Genomic DNA, 20,061 nt, shown 5'->3' with positions numbered 1-20,061 from the left:
GGTATAAATGGAGTCTTCATTTTCCAGGGAAATAGTAGAGGTACCCAGCTGCAAACAGAATTGAATAGTAAAAGTTAGGCTTGTAGGGGTCAAATCTAAATGCAGATGACATCATCATTCTATAGCAAAACATTTTGCTGTCATATTAATAAAGGATGTAAATGCCTTGACATCACCCACTGTTAAGTCAACTGCCATTTTGAAGCTTTTAGGTGGGCATACTGTTTTTTTGGAGCCAGAAGTGACTATATTTGGATGAGGTGGATGAGCAAGGGGAGGATCTGACTCATAGGCTGTAGCGACACCTTGTAGACCAAAACTGTTCTTTGTATAAGGCTGCGTCTGCTGTAAAGTTTGGCATTTTAACATGGGGGTCTATGGGAATTAAATGGCTTCTAGAGCCAGTCCAAGTGGCCATGCATGGAACTACAGTGTTTGGCACTTTGGCATTGCCTTTATCTTCAGCCCTGGAGGTTGCCTTCATAATGATAAGTTAAGAACAAAACTAACAAAACTCTCAATTCTGGGACACTAAAATTTAATATTTACAGAAGCACCACAAGTTTCATTGTTGAGACAGTCAAGATTTTAAATGCTAAAGTTAAGACTTGGACGGTGACCATCTAAACTGCCCATGATGATGAAGCTGACCTCTGAAATTGATCACTCTGGCCTATGGGGCAGTCAGAGGACAAACAGGGACACAACCTTAACTCCAAAATCGTTCCAATCCAACTTCCTTACTGCTATAATCAACCCTATGCGCCGTCTGACAGATCCCTCTGCAGTAATGCGCTACATGTTTTGCCAGGGGACCCGTCAAATACTCCAAAGTCCTGTTTAGAATTTGTGTCAACCACAGGCCTCCAAATCACTTTGAAAGTTTTTAGTAATGTTCTGTATAAAAGCACAGGCATATTGATGTACATGTCTTTGTCAACATCCATTCAGCTCACAAAGGGGTGGTTTGGCCGAAGGGACAGTTTTTATATTGAGAACGGATGACAATCCAACCACTGTGGGCTGTGTGATTATATCTTAGATTTTCTAAAGTGGTTCAGAGTTGAGTGTTTGATTGCACTTGTCGTGCAGAATTTAACCACTTTCATTACATGGGGGAAAATATTCTCTTTTATGGCAGAAAAGATATAATTCAGTTACTTGTTTGCGTTGAAATGACATTTCTTGACATGTATATAGTTTTTTCAGTCTATATTTGAGTTAGATGTTAGAGTGCTTTGGTTTGACTGATTATCTTTGGGAGACATGCCAGTGTCTGCAGTGATTTATGTTGCCCACTTAAGATGATTTCTTCCCCCCTTCCAGGCATATTGTGGTCTGTGGTCATATTACCCTCGAAAGTGTCTCCAACTTCCTCAAAGACTTCCTACACAAGGACAGGGATGATGTCAATGTAGAAATTGTTTTTCTCCATAAGTAAGTTATCGTTTTTTCCTCACCTTGCGTAGGTTAGCAGAGCACAATGTTTGAAACAATGAGCGCTAACCCTTCTCTTTTCTCTGTGTGCTAGTATTTCCCCTAATCTTGAGCTGGAAGCCTTGTTCAAACGCCATTTCACCCAAGTAGAGTTCTACCAGGGATCTGTTCTTAACCCTCACGATCTGGCCAGAGTAAAGGTACAGTCTGTGACAGGACAGGAGATTAAATCACATACAGTGATAGAAAACAGTTGTTGAATTCAAGTGGAGATTAAATTTGACAATTAAGAGCAAAATTCAAATAAGTAAATCACTAATTTTGAGGTTTTTCTACTTTTAGTGGACATAGAGAGGAAAGGAAAACAGTGCAGTGTTGTTTTAATTGCTTAAATAAAATTGATAAAGACAAAAGAGAAAAGAAAATGGGAAAGTTTGGCACTTTAATCAGTAATATGACTAACTGGAACAACTAGAAACCACTAATTTGTTTAATTCTATTTTATAAAGTCAGACACAATTAGTTTGAAGCTCTGAGTGAGCCGTATAATAACCACTGACATGTACTATAATGTTAACACAACTGTTTCTTTGGTCCCTACATAAAGATCGAGTCAGCAGATGCCTGCCTAATCCTAGCCAATAAATACTGTGCAGATCCTGATGCTGAAGATGCCTCCAACATCATGAGGTATTGTGTCCTCTGGTATTTGAAATCAGTGAAAACTGATGAGATATTGTGTTACATTGTGCTATTTTTCGTCTTCCAGGGTTATTTCGATCAAGAACTATCATCCCAAGATCAGAATAATCACTCAGATGCTTCAGTATCACAATAAGGTAAGGCGCATTTATAACTGGGGTTAACCTGCAACCCTGTCTGCATCAGAGCTTTGTGCTGTATTTCAGTGGTTGGTTGCATCATTAGGCAGTTCATGCTGTAGCAGCATGTGTCATATGAGTGACCACTTTCTCCGTTGCCCTCCTGTGACTCTAAGGGACATGTAACATATAAAGCCCCACAAGAACTTTCCCCAGGAAAATCTAACTTTTTGAGGAACTCATTGCGTTTCAACCGCAGGGACGGTGGTCTAAATTAAGTTCCGGAGACATTACTTTACACTCCCAAAAGTCCCTGATCAAGAGATAGTACTTTCCAAAACTCAAGGACATTGGGGGTAGGGCTTGCAGTGCTGAACATTTCAACAACTGCCAATTTTGAAAATCTACAGCTGCAAACCAGTTTGTTCTTTGTGCTTTGACACATCGACATGGTATTACAGAAGAAAGCCTATGACCGTTGAACCTACAACAAAGTCAGTGCCTTATTGAGTATTTATGAAATCCAATGGGAGTTTTAGAATTGGAACCTGCAAATGATCATAAGTACTGTAAAATCTCCTGCCAGTTAAATGAGCCAAATATTGTTCACACTGAGGAACAGTGAAGAAGCTTGTTTGTTTGTTGCTTTTTATGGCGTCAGCGTTGTTGTATAGTTGTACACAAAAACCACATGTAAAACTGCTGTTGCCTTTTCATACGCCAGTTGGAAAATTAAGCTTAATTGTCCTGGGTCTTTTAGACTTTTGGAAACACAGATCTCTAAGTTCTTTGAAAATTAGTCCCTGTAGTTTAGCATGAGAATTTACTCTGGACTTTCAGTCCCTGAAAATGTTGATGAAAACATGGCTTAACATGACATTAACATGACATTAACATGACAATTTATGCAAATATGGATCTTTTCATTTCTGCATTTTTTGACTATTGTCATGAAAGTTACATACATTACTGTGTTGAAGTTAACAGATATTTAAAGACATAATTTATTTACTAAGGAAATAATAGCATTTTTAAGATTGATACCATTCAAATGTGGTCTTTTTGTGCAGCTGTTGCATTTATCTGCATGTATGTACATTTTTCTGCTGATCTCAGTGTTCATGAAGGTAAATACTTTCCTAACTCTCTAGTAAACTGTTTATCTTCACGAACACTGAGATCGTCTGCTGCTGGTTCATTGAAGGTTCCCATTAACAGCCGACAGAAAATTGAGGCTGCACCCAATTTTCAGTTATGCTTTGGAACAGACCATCTGTAGATACCAGAAAAGCCAGCTCACTAAATATTTGTAAAATAAAGCTACAAATGCATGTGTTTACTCTAGCTTTTAACTAGCTCTGTGTTTCTAGAACTATTGTTTCTAGATATCAGACTGCTGCAATTCGTTTAAAATGTTTGATCATAATTGATTTAATGATTTATGATTTAACTAGTGATTTTATGATTTTAGGCACTTTTTATTTTTTATTTTTAAGTGTTTTTAAATGTTCTTTTATGCTGATTTGCCTTGCTTGCCTGTTTTTATTGTAAAGCACTTTGGGCTACATATCTTATGAAAGGTGCTATATAAATAAAGTTTATTATTATTATTATTATTATTATTATTATTATTATTATTATAATAAACATGTCTGAGACTTGACCGACTACTTATCAAATCCAACTGTGTTAGTTAATGCCAAATTATTTTTTTCTTATTCAATTACAGCCTTCCAAGCAGATTCGCTTTATCATAATGTAAGGGAAAAATTAAACAGAGAAGTTCCACATTTTGAGATAAACCTCTCAAAACAACAGTTGGCCATGGTAAGAGGGATTAAAGCCTGGCCTATTTCTTGGTTGGGGCAAGTAACTTTCCGAAGTGCAGGTTTCCTGGCAAGTGCCACAGAGACAGTCAAGCTGTTTCTCCATGTTTCCAAACTTTGTGCTAAGCGAAGCTAACTGGCTGCATGAGAGTGGTATTGATCTTCTTATCTAACGCTAACTTTCCACCACCAAAGGGAATAAGCATATTCCCAGAATGTGAAAATATTCCTCTAAGAAAAATGAATCGTTTGCTTAGTTTTCCATGTCTTGTGACCTCTTGTGTCTGTCGTGTGATGAAGGCCCATCTGCTGAACATTCCAAGCTGGAACTGGAAGGAGGGTGACGATGCTATCTGCCTGGCGGAGCTGAAGGCAGGCTTCATTGCCCAGAGCTGTCTGGCCCAGGGCCTGTCCACCATGCTAGCCAACCTCTTCTCTATGAGGTCCTTCATTGAGGTAACACAGAGGACAAGATTTACTATCCTGTCTCAAGCACTTTTTCTGAACAGACTGAAGTCATATGGATGAATGAATTCTCACATTTCGTTTTTGTAAATTAGATGATTTATTCGGGGATTGAAGGTGAGGGAACTATAAGTGGATACAGTAGGTTCTCCACTGACAGATGGACTAGATCTATCAAGCACAGTACGTTCCCCGAAAAATTCTGACATCTTTGTCCAGACAAAGACTTTCATTAGAGTGTTTTCAGTCATCCTGGCACATCATATTTTACTGTGACATTTCATATGGAATCTGTTCAGTGTTTCTGTGGCTCAGAATTGAAGAGGTGCTTGTCTCTATCAAAGAACTGTTCTCCTGTCATAAAGATGATGGATCAGCTTATAATGACCAGGCTGCTGTTGTGCGGCGGAACATCTGCAGACCACATTGGGCTGCTATTGGGAGGAAAACAGTGTTGCTTTTTCTTTCTTTCTTTTTAACATGTGACATTTCCGTGCTTGTTTTTTGTCAGATTGAGGAGGACACATGGCAGAAGTATTACCTAGAAGGGGTGGCTAATGAGATGTACACAGAGTATTTGTCCAGTGCCTTTGTTGGCCTCTCCTTCCCCACTGTCTGTGAGTAAGTATCACTCTGTCCTCACTCAGCAAGCCCACTGTCACTGGTAGGTATAGCTAACAATTTGGAAGTGAAAAAAGAAAGACAAGATGTGAATTTCAAAGGTGTTTGAACATGTCAGTCATCAACTTATATGCTGCGGTCCTCTAATGAGTGCACATGTTTTACAGGCTGTGTTACGTGAAGCTGAAGCTGTTGCTTATTGCCATCGAGTACAAGTCTGAGCAGAGAGAGAGCAGGTTTGTTTATTGCATCTTTTTTCCACTGACATTAGGAACAACTGTTAAAAGTGAACAACTGTGTGATTCTGCTGATAAAATATCTTATATTTTTTTCCCAAATCTTTTTCGCAGCTTTAAAAACAGATGATATTCATATTACATTTGATGACATTAAGTTGGTGGACGACATTTGAATGATGCTAATACGAACATCTGTACACACGAGAAAGCATTCAGAGAGCACACATCTCTGCCAAGGCTGCACAGTCATCTTAAATTTCTCATTTTAGTGTGCCAAAACTGTTCATCAAAGTAAGATATCCCATTTCGCCACCTTAAAGGTCCAATGTGTAGGATTTAGGGGGAATTATCGGCATAAAAGAAATATAATATGACAAGTATGCTTTCTTTAGTATTCATAATCACCTGAAAATAAAAAAAACGATCGGATCATAAGTTAGTAGAGTAAAAAGGTTTATCAGGTGCTGGGCTAGCGGCAATTCTCGTAAAAACACTGATTTTTGATGTGAAACTGCTTTATTCAGTGTCGTTACTGGTTTTAATGACCTGGTCCAGTCGTTTTGATGAGTAAGAGACCTCTGTGGATAATTTTGCTTCTGGTAAAAACTTTCTTAACAAAAAACAATGAAGGAATCAGAACCAGAAGTTCACGTTTGACACATAGGAGCATTTCAACTGGTTGCAATCTTAAATCCTCATTGCCAGATGCCACTAAATCCTACACACTGATTTAAAAAAAAAAAGTCATGGAAAACCAAATAACTTATTCCACATCTTGAGGGCCTAATGTTCCTCAGAATTGAATATAATGATGATATGATAACCTTTTTGAATATCTGCTGTTTGGCAAACATAAATGGGACTGATATTACTGATTGTGTGTCCTCGGCGGAGATAACTACATAACCACAAGTCTGATACTAAACCAAAACTTGCAGGTATGCAGGAAGAAATGTCAAAAAATCTCTCTGGAATTATTAGCTATTAACTGCACTGAAATGACATAACGTTTTTCAAACATATTGTGCCGTCAATTCACAGATTTCACACGTAGATAACCAATTTGCTGCTCATTCAAATTTCATGTTATGTCTTTCCTTAACTTGATTTTCTTGTGTTCCTGTTCAGTCTGTATGATAACCGCTAACTACATCAGTGTCAGTCTTATCACCAATACCAACATGAAGTACTATTTCACAGTTATCTCAATTGCCAAATCCCACCCACCTTTCCTCATTCACCTGTGTCAAATGTATATGTGTATTTGCATGGCAAATGATGATCATGTTGACATTACAAGCTAAAAAGAAATTCAGATTACTTTCTGATGAAATTTCGAGTTGTTTATTCAATTCTACATTAGGAAATATCTCAGTGCACTATTTTTGTCTTTTGTCTTAATTCTTTTTAGAAGATGTACTGTCACAATTTTCAGTGCCATTTAAAAAAAAAAATCACACCCTTATCAAAAGATGACCACCTTTAAAATCAAACAGACTTTTTTAGTAAACAAAATTTTTTTAGGTGCAAGGACCATTGGACAAGCATGAAATGACTGAATTGTGTGTCTGTGTGGAGTCGGCCACATGCTGCCATATTAAGCGTACCTACTGAATAGGCAGAGAAACATTAGAAACACTAATATTCTCCTCTTCTTTTATGTTCATGATAACTGTTTGATTTGAGATTTTTTCTTGTTGTTTGCAGAAGCCGAAAGCGGTATGCCCTCTACCTTATCTTACTTCCAAAGTTCCACCCAATCTCCACCACTTTAAAGCTTCTGACTTTGGGAGTTTCCCCCAAGGATATTTTTCCAAACACTATCTCACAGGCTTCTTTTTCTAACTCTTTTTTTATGGTGTCCCTTGTGCTTAATGCACTAACTTCTTTGCAGGCAGAGAGAGGATAGATAAATTGGACATGTTTGTAGAAGTGCTGTTTCTTTGTCTTTGCTGTTGTCGGTGTACCAAGGCCAAACGCTCACCCTCTCCATATCTACCTCTTATTTGATCTTTTTCCGTTTTGTCCTTTACCAGTCCTTTGCTTAGTTTATTTCTCTCACTTTCAGTTCTTTTTCAGTGTTGCTCAGTTGTTACCCTACTGTGTATTAGCTTTGCCAAGCTAATTATTCCACTCATGGTGTTTTTAAATCAGTACTTCATGGTTCTTTGTATCAGAATCAGTGAGGATTTTGTGTACACATAGACCTCAGATGTGGTGTTGATAAGCACTAATAATCTGTTGTTCTACATTTTGGATTTAATCTTGAAATAAATTGACTGATTATCCACCATTGCTGTAGGCAGTGGCTGATATAATAGCATGTCTTTTTTCTTCATGGATTTATTACACCAGCAGCACCTCACCCGTCTTTGTTTTCATCATTTAACACACTAGGAAAGGCATGGAGCTGTTGAATTTGGATAGCATTAAGTTTATCCAAACTGAATTTTTTAATAACCATAGGTTACAATGTTCACAAGTGCCCCATATTTCACTTTTGCATCCCATCACCCTCCCATGTTCTCAGTGCTAAATGTATATTCATCTGTGCATGTCTGTACGTCTGGTTTATGTGTGATTACCTCAAGAGGGAGAGTTTGTGTGTGAATGTGCATTTTTGTGCGTCTCAGCCACCACGTACAGTCATGCTCGTGCGTCTCTCGAGTAGATGTTCTTAAGTGAGGTCACTTCCTGTCAGTTTGGTGTTTGGGAAACAATCCAACTGCACAGAAGTTACTGCAACCGTCTGCATCTACGTACCTGTCCTTATACCTGTACTGCAGTGGCTATGCCTTTTCTGTCTTGATTATTGTCCTCTTCATGCTGTATGGTAACTGCATGCTATGACACTATCACATAAGGTGTTTGATGCTTGCCTTGTTGCTCACAATATGAGGTTTTTGACGCTTTTTAAGCTTCTATCCACCAGTTTGCACCCTGACCGAAGAAAAATGTCTTGGATAGATACTCCTGTAAAATCTCAGATTTGGGCAGCAATGTTTGTGGAACTGTCTTGATTTGAAATGTTTCTTTCATTTATTTTCACTAAAGAGCATGCCAGGGCGTAATGCCTGTTTACTTCTCTGGGGGCCATTCAATCTGAGTGAATGTTTGATGCTATTTAACTTACTGAAAAGAAAAATGTGGAAGAAAAAAATCTGATCTGCATGACTGGTGCAATTTGATCACAGCCCGGTATGTGTATGGATTCAATTGCTCCCTTAATATTTTTGTTTATTTTCTCCAATGTAGCCTTTTCCAGAGCCCAGAGGAAAGATGTAGTGATATAGATGTTTTGAGTCTACACAGATAACATATAAAATTTGTCTCTAAAATGGCAAAACAGTTATTCAAAATACAAAGACTTGAAGTTTGTAAGAGACACATAACCCCAACACTGACAGTAGTTTTGGTAGGCATATGATAAGTATTGAGTTAAAAGCGTAAAATAGACCAAATAAAAAGAAAAGAATCATCTTTCATTTGGGCTCGTCTTACGTTGAAGAAGTGTGACCCTTAAAGGTTCGTGGGTTCGGTGTTTTGATTTCTTTGTTCACACTCACATCATTGATGACTGTTGCCCACAGGTAACCATTAATGACCAGGGTGTGTGTGCGTGTGTGTGCGTGTGTGTGTGTGTGTGTGTGTGTGAGCGTACAGTATGTGTGTGTGGTGTCTACTCTTTGTCTCAGTCTAATTAATGGGGAATGATACAGCCAGTTGCTTAAAGTGCTTTAGGGTTTTAAACAGAGTCCCACTCATAATAAAAATGCTTTGACCTCCGTGATATTTTTAGTGCAGCTGTTGTTCAGCACGCTGAAATACATTTTTATGTGGCTACTTCTTTAGATATGAATATAATGAATATAATATAACATTTTAAGTCAATATTAACCTTGCTGGACATGCATTCTAATTATCTTCACACTATAATTCAATGAAGCAGAGTCACTACAGGTTTTAATGGGAGTTCATCCACCTGTGGACTTTGCCCCTCTGGTTAAATTTCTGTTAGGGCAATCCGATAGCAGTGTCGCTGAGTAGAATAGTATCGACAAGAAAAAGAGCTGTTCATTCCCTTGCATCCCATTGTCGATTACTAACTGATGTAACAACACTTATGTACATTCTCTGTACTACAGCCATGTCTGACTATATTTGAGTGCTGGCACTAAAACCACTCCATAGCCATAATTTTAATTCTTTCTGCCCTTGTCCCTTTACTCGTATATCTCTCTACCCTCCCTTCTCACCCCAGGGCAACGCAAGACCATTCTGTAAAGAAAAGAATTAAAATTAAATGTGCGATCATATTGTTGTACATTCTGTCCATTCGTGTGAGTATCACATCAGCAAATTGCCCCAAATCAGAGGTGTAGTAATTATAACACTTACGACACAAACCAAGCTCTTAAAAGTTTAGTTTTTGATGGGAAAAAAATGCCGGATAAGGCAGGACATGTCAGATTATCGGCTTCCACACATCTGTGTACCATTCCTCTTGATTAGCATGTTGTGAGCATGAGCTGAGTGTTGTCCAGACATTAATGAGCATGATGTGTCTATTTCTCTGATTACCCAGCATCCTTATCAACCCGGGCAACCATGTCAAGATGCAGGAGGGAACACTGGGATTCTTTATCGCCAGTGATGCCAAAGAAGTAAAGAGGTAATCCTGATGAATGACTAATCACTAATGTAGTAAAAATGGAAGTTTGATTATTCCAAGAGCTGAACATTTTTTTACTGTGCCACTTTTAGAGCTTTTTTCTACTGCAAAGCTTGTCATGATGACATCACAGACCCTAAGCGGATCAAGAAGTGTGGCTGCAAACGACGTGAGTAGCCGTGCCTTTATTTTGCCCCATCGACCCCCCCCCCCTCCTTCCCCTCTTCTCACTCCAAAACCTACCTGTGGGTCTGTCTGTCTCATTATACTTAAGCTTTTACTAGTTTGTACACTAATATTATACCTTTCATTGTGTCATTGTTCTTCTGTACCGTGGCACTGTTTTTAAAGGTAATATATGTTGTCACATCATTGTACCCTTAGGAAAGTGTTTATTATGGGTCCCATTTGAACTTCCATGACATCCATTATGGTATGATCATCAGTCAATATCTGATTTGGTTCATTTCTAGTCAAAATGCAGTTCTCTTTGTGTGTATTTTCTTTTTGGTTTGATTCATTGCTTTATCCACACAAACTGAGAATTTATCGCAGTGAATGAGATTTACAGGAATACAAATTAGTGAGGAATAGGGTTGCAGTGGTATGGGATTTTAACATAGTATTACAAAATCATTATTATTATTGTCAGTTAGTTACAATGACCTTTAAAGGTATCAAGCAAATAAGAACGCTGTACATCTCCCGTTTGACAAAGAAATTGGGAGAAAAACAGAAGGAAAAAAAGGAACCACTGACATTGCAGGGACAAGCATGTAAAGGGTTAAGTCTATCTAATGAAAGAAGGTGTCATATGGAGCGAGCAAACCAGTCACAGGATCCCGCAGATGATGTAAAAATTCTTGGTATAATCCTGAAAATTTACAAGGGAAGTTGAGCTCTGAAACTTTGGGAATTTGTGTATAATTTCAAGTTAAAAAGCCTTTTAATAATGACCTCATTTGGGGGCAAACACACATTCAAAAAAACAATACCTGGTCTTACGGCATGTTTTGCTCAAAATTCAGCCTATTCACATGAAATATAACTAGGATTGCAGCGGTATGAGATTGTCATGGTGTTGTAACTGTCTGAGAAAATATCACTGCATTACAGTTTACAGTACTACACAATTATTATTGTGAGTAGCAACTTTACATTTGAGCAGCACTATAATATATTAACAATAAACATATACAGTAGGTGTGCAACAGCACAGCCAGATTGCTCCTGTCTGTAACTTTAACTGACACACACAATCACTTATGACAGCGTGCCGGGGAAGTTTGCGTGTTGCTCTTTGGGGTCAATCAGAAGCGGTGGCGGTGTGTGTGTTTGTAAGTCAGAGGTTACCAAAGTGATGGACACAGATGTGGCCAAGAGCCCAGATGTGGAAAATTACTTTAAAGGCGCTTTTATGATTGTCAGGGATTAAAATGGGACACATACCTTGACCTGCAATGCCTGTGCTGGTGCACGTGTGTGTATGGCACAAGTCAATGAGTCTGACAGGTAGATGAGGAGAAGGAGAGATATGTACGTGTAGGTGACATTCTCCGTCCAGTTGCATTTTTTACAGCACCGTAGATAAGCAAAATGTACACAGTATGACAACAATCATTTCATACTATGGTACAAATAATGTGAAGGTATGTCACACCTTGCGGGACAGGTGGCAGCAAGGTGGGCGCTCTGTTACCAAAGTTTATGCACTCAGTCCAAAAATGAGACAGTTTGTGTCTATGTCTGTATGCGCCAAATCATATGGATCTGCGGTGATTATCATGATTTGTATGTCCAAATACTGTTGCTTAAGAGGCCCAGGTAAGAGAGCACGTACCTCAGAATATGACAGCCCATCCAAAAAATTTGACACAGCATGACGTCAACTTCACATTTTCTATTGCATGTAATCGCTATACCGCTGCAACCCTAAGTTCAGTTAATAGAAAGCACTTAAAATTATAAAATTATTGCTCACAATAATACAGCCACTCCTTACCCAACTCATACATGAGAAAGTAAAATTATACATGCAGTAAAAACCCGATACTGAAATAATATAGAGGATATGACCCGTTATATTATATTTGTTTTACATGTAAATGGTTTTCAAGGGTATTTAAGAGTATTGAGCCCAGTCATTGAGCTCTTAATTGTTAAAATAAGACTTTTCACAAAACACAAATGCCGCTGTCAAATTAATAGTCTTTCCCCTTTATTAATGCAGACATAACATGACCACTATGGCTGGAACAGCACATGAATATAATCCGACCTATGTACAGCAGTCACTTGTCAGGACATGTTAGCCACTGGATAAATAATTCAGGTGAATATCCCATATTTCCACTAAAAGGTCACAGACAATTACTGTAAGCAGCCTGCAGACAAAGCCTGGTTTTAAAATGAATACCCACCATTTCCTTCTTTTGTCTGTGTCATTTCAATTATTCAGACAATGTCTCGCTCTCCCGGCTCCATAGAATCAACAGGCCTTTCACACTCTAGTTTTATTTAGATAAACTGTTTATTTCTGTTTGCTTTCGTAAAGTCTTCATGTCTCAGAGTTAGGTGATGGACAAGCGTTTATGTTTTATCTTATTAGTTAGAGAGTTTAGAAAGCTGACAGCTCCATTACCACAATGGAAGTCTGTCTTACAGTATGTTCTGTTCTATCATGTTTTGTTCTCTTCTGTTGTTTTTCCCATGTTTCTTTATGACCAGTGACACACTTTTGATGTATTTCCTTCCCTGCTGCCATTGGAAAACGCCACTTTATTTTAACTGCTCACTGGTAGTGATTTATTGTGAGTAAAAAGAAAATGGGTGTACTATTACCCAGAGTGCAGTGTTTTTTTCCTCTTCAGCAAATAGTATACTGTATCTATGTTGCATGTACCAGTGTAGCTTCTGCATCCCTCTCCTCGCCTCTCATTTCTACACTGTGCTCAGACCAGACCAAAACCAAAACAGCTGAAATCGAACTCACACCAGCGTCAGGCCTCCTCATCATCGGCCCAGTCAGCTGATGCTCTCACTAGTTGGAAATGACAATTAAATAGAGTGTGACTTAATCGGATGTGGTCGATGAGCTCTGCAGTTTTTCCTCACTATTTGAACATCAAACCAAACTTTGGCATTTGGAAGCCAATCAGCTGCAAGTCTTATGTCGTTACCCGTGATTAACCTTCTCATAGTGTCATGCTCCAAGAAAGTACAGAAGGAACGTAATAAGAAAAATCTGAGATGTCATGCAGTAATCATGGATTTAGAGGAGCTAACACAAGGGGAAGAGAATTAACAAGAACCACTGAGGTTTAAATTTATCTGCTTTCTGTCAAAGGAAGTTTTGTGTGTGGCTGTACTTTCAGAGAGCAGAAAATGTCCTTGTGGGAAGTTCTGCAAATCCTAACGAACTAGGTTGCCAAAACACAATCAAAACAATCTGGTCTCCCCTGCTTCTCTGTGATCTCAGCCCCCTTTTTCTAAACTCTGGGTCCTCGCCCTGCTCCGGCTGAGGTTTCAGAGATCATCAGTTCCTCTCAGAATTGAAATGTCACCATTGCAGTCTTGTGCATTTCAAATCTGGACAGTTGTTGGGCCCTTTTTTTTGTTTTTAACTTGCTGTATTGGATGGGGTCCACCAGAAATATAACAGTAATTGTCATAGCATTAGATTGCCACTAGATGACAGTGCCGTGCCAGAGTCATGTCCAATAATACAATATTTTAATGGTGATGTCTGTAGAGGAAACTTAAATCCCCAGAAACCTGTTCAGTAAAAATGCAAGGATCAAATATGTGTCTTTCTGTGCAAATTTAATCCAAAACTTAATCTACAGTTTGACAAATTCATCATCCTGAGTTTGTTTCAACACATAATGTTTCGTTTATATGTTATGTTGTGGTAGGGATGTGTTTGTGCAGAACTGCTGCCTTTCCAAGGAAAAAAAGCATTTGTCTTCTGCACTCTTTTGTGCTTCTGCTGTGTTTGTTATTGCTCAACAGATCAACTTTTGCCGTAACAGTATCATTTTCCTTGCACTTTTGCTGAATAAGGCAGATTTAGGGGGACATATGAGAATGGTGCTTTCTTTGGGACATCTTTGGTATTCAACATAGCGCCCTGATAGCTTCTGTTTGAGTATGTTGTGCCTTGTTGGATTATAGGAGATGGTGACTGATCAAACCCATGCAGACAGTTTATCAGGGCAGCTGTCATGTTGAATCTTCAATGTCCTGAAATGGACACCTTACAATTCTAGGGCAGAATCTGGGTATTTGTGAAGTCAGAAGTCAAAGACATTGTCGGTGTGTGTGTGTGCGTGTGTGTCTTGTGTTTTCCATTACTCCCCTTCCATGTGTCAATAATCAACATTGTAAACATACTGTGGTCTGAGTGTCTACGCAAAAACTCTGAAGTTCAGAAATTTCAGCATGAAGTAATACCCACGCTGCACCTTGTCTGCCATACCCCCAAACTGTTTCAACACTGTGAACAGTTATCTCTGTTGCCAAGACCAAAACAGCATTTTCTGCATGCGTATTACATGCTCATAAGGCACATGTGCATGCCAGAGAATACAACAGTCCCTGATGCCTTCATCCCATGGGTTATGATCTGTGTTTCCCATTCTTTCCTTGGCCAGAAGCTGAAAAATATTACTTCATTCAAGATCCTATATTTTATGATGTGACTTAGAGCCAAAGATGCTGAAAGTGTCTCTGTAAAGGTGCCAGACAGTATTAGTCTGCTGTCTGTTTGCACCTTGGTAATGAGAGAATGGGGACCAGGGACTGTTTCTGCCCAGAGTCACAGCAATCTAGATGTGCTACTCTGGGGACTTTCACTCCCGCTTCCCTCGGGGTTCAAAGCCTCACACACTCAGCAATACATAGACCACAAAGACAGAAAGTAGCTGCCACAAGCTGACTAGTAGTTAACGAGTTTAGCGCTTTGTGATACTACTTTTTACACCAGGTCTTACTTGAACAAGAGCACCTAGTCTCCAGATTAGCAATGTTTTTTTTAAGATTATAGTTGAAAGAAAGCATTAATGAAATACTTTGATACAGTCATGTGGCAATGGTGTTGATCCTCAATGCAGGCCAGCTTATAGGTAACTAGTAATAAATGTCATTGTGACCTGTCAAAATAAAGCACTTTCCCAGTAAAAATCAAATGCAGAAATATAATGGTGAAATTAATTTTCCCCTTAATTTCATCAAGTGAAGGTGAATTTGGAAACACCAGAAACGTAATTATCCTACTTATTTGCATGTTTTACTCCCCGATTTTATTAAGTGGCAACAGTTTAAAACATAAAACAAAACATAAAGTAAATGTAACTAGAGATAGAGTTCTGATACCATTTTACCTTGCCCAGAAAAGATCGCAATACTCAAATTTGCGTATCCGCCGATCTGGAGTATCAATCTGGTGCCATTGCCTTAAAAAACAAACAAACAAAAAATCCAGCTGTATATTTCCAACCCTGTAGTGATGTGATATGATTGCTATTGTTGTTTTAGGGCATGGCTCAGGTTAAACCCTAAGTAAAACATAAATACATATATATACTGAATAAAACACCATAGATTTTTCTTGTAGCCCCAATTTAGTAAAATATAAGACAAAATTAAATGGTACAGTAATAGTAGTGCAATGTTTTGGAAATCAGTTTTTCTATGCTGTCTGAAATAGTTGTTGCTAGTTGCTGCACAGCACATCTTGCTACGTAGGCTGCTGTTTTGAAGCTGTGAAGAAATGTATTCCCATTTTTATCTTAGTTTGAAACCTTTCATAAAAGTTTATCGATAAATATCAGATGAGTGTATAGACATACTTGCCATAACTGTTCCAGTACTTTACATGTATTTGAGGCATTTCTAATGCTGGTATTTGTATCAAAATAACTCTATTCATGTAATAACCTAATGTAATTTTTACCTCATAAATTTGAGAAACATAATATGACTTAAAGATTTAAGATAGTTTGTTCTTCTCAACCAATCAAAATGAAAACCGTCCCTGACTGAAACAAACCGTAAACAGCAAAAACACATTATAACAACACATTATATTTAGATCTGTTAAACAACTGGCAACTTCAGAATAGTAGTAACAGTAACACATGTATAGAAAGGTACAATCAAGTTGGTGTAATGTCTGTTACACAGCAATATGTATCTGAAGTTTGCTAATATTAGCCACCATAATCTATTGGTTATACCTATACTCTTAAGGCTGTACAGTTGACTGTGATTAACACAGCTATGGTGCATTTTATCACCTATTAATTAAAAATGTATCTGTAAGAGGAAAAAATGTTGATTCCTCTTTAAAATGTTACATATTGTTACTTTAAATTGAAAGAGAATCAAAGAAACATGACATCAACATACTTTGTTCGAGACTCACCAGTTATACACACATGCACATTAATGCACATTCCCCGGGGGAAGTGGAGCAGTGAAACTTCAGGTTTGAGTAAACATTAGCATGTATTGGCCCGTCTAGCCTGTAGAATAGTGTGATGCCTTGGACAGAGCCGCTACAGCTGCATGATGGGATACAGGTACGTGATCCACTCCTTTAGCCAAATGGATAGAGGATGTACAAATGTATGAAACATTGTATGAGGTTTGCTGCTGAAGACATTGCTCATGCCTCTCTGCCCCGAATGCCTCCCTTCCTCTCTCCTTTCTCCTCACCCCTCTTTCCCACTGTTATAGTTTTGCCTTTTGACTTGTTACAGCCTTAGCACGCAGCTTGACTTCTCCAGACTATGACAATATGAACGAGAAATAATGTGCTGGCATATAATTGTTCTGTCAGTAATATTGTTATATTGTAATTTTTCCAAATTTTACTTTCTTTGATAAGAAATTTAGAAAAAAATAAATCAATTGGACAACATGTTGAGGTTAAGTAATTGGATTTATAAATAAATCTCAGCGATCGAGTATGCCAATTTAATTTGGGGCTCAAGTCTGTGGGAGCAGGTGGCTAAGGTTTGCACTTTCTGATGAAGTTACCTTCCGACTTCCCCTGGATGAATATTTCTCCTTTTGCCATTAACCTGCTGCTTTTCCTCTCCTCTCATCCCAAAACATGACTGTAGCCAAGATGTCCGTCTACAAACGAATGAAACTGGCATGTTGTTTTGATTGCGGCCGTTCAGAGCAAGACTGCTCTTGCATGTCAGGCAGTGTACATAGTAACATGGACACCCTTCAGAGGGCCTACCCACTTTCCTCTGTCTCTGTTCATGATTGCGCAACCACTTTACGTGCCTGTAAGTTACACCGCCCAACACATGCTGTTACATGTCTGTGGTGTGTGCTCCGTGTGTATCGTACCATGCAGAGGTACCGTGCGTGTGTGTCTGTGATGTTGTCTATGTGGTGTGATCCGTTAACTGTGACTCCATAGTTTGTGTAGCTGTGGCATACGTGAATTTATTTGTTTTTTCTGCTTAAATTAAGTTTATTTTAACTCGTAATCTCCTCATTTTCTGTTATTTATAGTTGAAATTCATCAGTGTTCTTCAGTTTTTTCTCATCTTCACAATTGTTTTTTTTTTCATGAGTGTAATCTGTGTGGTGGGTAAGTGGTGGTGTGGCTCTGTGGTGCTGCTGTACTGTACAGTTCTGTAGGTGTTAGACATGTGGCTACCGCATGCTGCATCAACCATGCAGTTGTGTGATAATATCACTATTGGATTTTAATGTCTTTTGAACTGTTGAAGGTAAGATATTTGTATGTATAAAATGGAATTTTATTCTTAAGGTTTTATCCTGCAATTCAATGAGAATGTTGTTATTGTCTTAAATCTTACAAACCTCTGAGTTAACACTGTTTTCAGTTTGTACACTTTTCAGTTAAAGCAGCTTTGCCTCTGTTTCACTTTTTTTCTTTTACCTTGTACTTGAACCTAACTGAGCAGAGGTTTTAGTTTCACTTCAATGCAGAAGATGAGAGAAAATCACATCTGAAACACTGTTTTGAAGCTTGTCAAGCCTTATAAATGAAGAGCAGTGCCCGGATATTAAAACAAGTTTTTACTGGTGACACTGGTTAAGGAAGTAACTAATAATACCTCAAGCAGCTGGAATGCCCTTTCACTCTTTTAGGCAGTCAGGAAAGAACAATAGCAAGAAGAAAACATACACTTTGCCCACAATTAACACTGTTTTTTGGAAAGGAAGTCTCAAATTGCACTTTTTATTGCGTAAAAAATCCTGCTTAGCCTCCAATGCTGCTGTTTGAAATAGCCTTAAGCACTGACTCTCTCCTGCAGTCTTTAGTCTAAATCATTTCAGGTTTGGTATTGTAGGAAAGACTGCAAGAAAACATAACGGAAAAAGGAAAAAAGAAAGGACAAAAACACAAAATGAGAACTCAAAATAGTGATAGTTGGCTTGATAAAGAAAAGGTAGGAGGACGAAAGCTCTTGGAAGATCCCCCTTCTTTCGATTTTTCCGTTTGAGTGGATGGGAAATACTAAATTGTCTGTCAATTACACATGGCAGCAGTAGGCCAAGCTATCAAAGCCTTGGGTTCAGACATACAGATCTGATTTCCTTCTCAACATTCTCCCACCGTCTGCTGACTCAGCCTAGATTAGTGTCAAACATGCCATGATGGGTTTGGCTTGGCCTCTTGTAGTTCGGCCTGCGCTGATATCCCTCGGTACCAATTACTGGCCATTACATGGTTACTGATCTCACTTCTCCCTCAACCCCCTGTAGGATTTCAGGAAAAGCCTCCTCTGTCTTGGATTTCTTTCCCTTTTTAACTCTGACTTTGTCTGAACAAAGTGAGTTTAGTGAAGGAGTGCATTGGGCTTTGTCATTCAGGGATTGTTGGATTTCCTCTCCCCATTTCCCCCCCCTTTTTTTCTCTCCACTAGACTGAGAGGATAAGATGTCTTTATTCACGATGACTTCATGCTCTTGTACATCTGAACCAGATTTTTCTAGCCAGGGTACATGGATAATTGATTTCTTGGGAAGCACTCTTTAATTTAGCACACCCCTACTTTCTGATGCTATTCACATTCAGACAGTGTAACACAGTCACCTCATCAATGGTGAAATAAATATAAGCGTCTGTGTTGCTTTATTATACAATGTTAAATTAACAACCATTTTTAAATGCACTCATTTAAGGGGCTTAGTGAATAATGTGCTGTTTGGTAAAATAGATGAAGTCCTTGTGCACATGGAGCAAACTCTGGACAAATTAGCTGTCTAATTTATTGCAGCCTTTTGCTACGAGAGATCTTTCATAAAGTAATTTTGCTGATTATTGGAATGAAAATAAGATGAGACATGAGGTGGAAACTATCACAGATAAAAAAGATAGAAAATTGGACAGAAGAGGGCAAAGGGCAAAGCAGTTTCTACCACTTGCACGATTACCCACACATTAACTTATTTGTGGTGGCCCGCCACCATTAAAACATCTGCTGCCAGGGATAGATTTTCTATTTTTGGAACTCGCTTGTTCGATTAGGGCAATATTGAGATATTTATACCGTTCGGTTTTTCGTTGCACCTCATGGTGCGCAGAGTGTACTCTGGCCACAGATAGAGCAGCAGAATGTCAGGCGCTTTGTAAGTGACACTTAGTCGTTTATTCTGCTTAGTCTAAAAAAGTGCATTCACTCATAGCAGCTGTGAACAGAGGGATAGATCAATTATCTGTCCCACAAGTCACAAACTGCTGCTGAGGAAAAGAAGAACTGCAAAAACTTGACTTGTGAATATTTAAGAATATAGTTTGAAGCACAAATTATATATGTAGGTAGAGTAGTGTACAAACTAATGTTCTCCATTGTGTGATTGTGTATATTCATTCTTGTCTTCAATGATCTGAGTTCTGAAAAATTATCCAGAAGTTATTCCAAGTAGTTCGGCTAAATCAGATGTTTATTTTTGGTGCCTAAATTAGTTACATATGGTCTTTTTTT

The 20,061-nt window shown here is 38.5% G+C and overlaps 1 protein-coding gene across 19 annotated transcripts in view; it reads left to right on the top strand.

Moving 5' to 3' along the window:
- kcnma1a (potassium large conductance calcium-activated channel, subfamily M, alpha member 1a) overlaps nt 1–20,061 on the top strand; it is a 176,042-nt gene that overhangs the window by 121,135 nt on the left and 34,846 nt on the right. For 11 of the 19 annotated variants that reach the window (XM_088086716.1, XM_088086720.1, XM_088086717.1 and 8 more), the window contains exons 10-19: nt 1,327–1,437; nt 1,532–1,637; nt 2,045–2,127; nt 2,207–2,276; nt 4,385–4,540; nt 5,061–5,170; nt 5,338–5,406; nt 7,117–7,128; nt 9,995–10,081; nt 10,174–10,250. In XM_088086716.1, the coding sequence (XP_087942842.1) occupies nt 1,327–1,437; nt 1,532–1,637; nt 2,045–2,127; nt 2,207–2,276; nt 4,385–4,540; nt 5,061–5,170; nt 5,338–5,406; nt 7,117–7,128; nt 9,995–10,081; nt 10,174–10,250 (881 nt within the window). Of the gene's footprint in view, nt 1–1,326; nt 1,438–1,531; nt 1,638–2,044; nt 2,128–2,206; nt 2,277–4,384; nt 4,541–5,060; nt 5,171–5,337; nt 5,407–7,116; nt 7,129–9,994; nt 10,082–10,173; nt 10,251–12,882; nt 12,892–17,208; nt 17,383–20,061 lie in introns of all 19 variants that reach the window. The other 8 variants (XM_088086719.1, XM_088086718.1, XM_088086723.1 and 5 more) reach the window with 2 other exon arrangements.

This window comes from Plectropomus leopardus, chromosome 13 (assembly GCF_026936395.1).
Source record: "Plectropomus leopardus strain MGB_pleo_1.0 chromosome 13, ASM2693639v1, whole genome shotgun sequence".
Taxonomy (NCBI): Eukaryota; Metazoa; Chordata; class Actinopteri; order Perciformes; family Serranidae; genus Plectropomus; species Plectropomus leopardus.
This window is presented reverse-complemented; position numbering and strand designations above follow the sequence as displayed.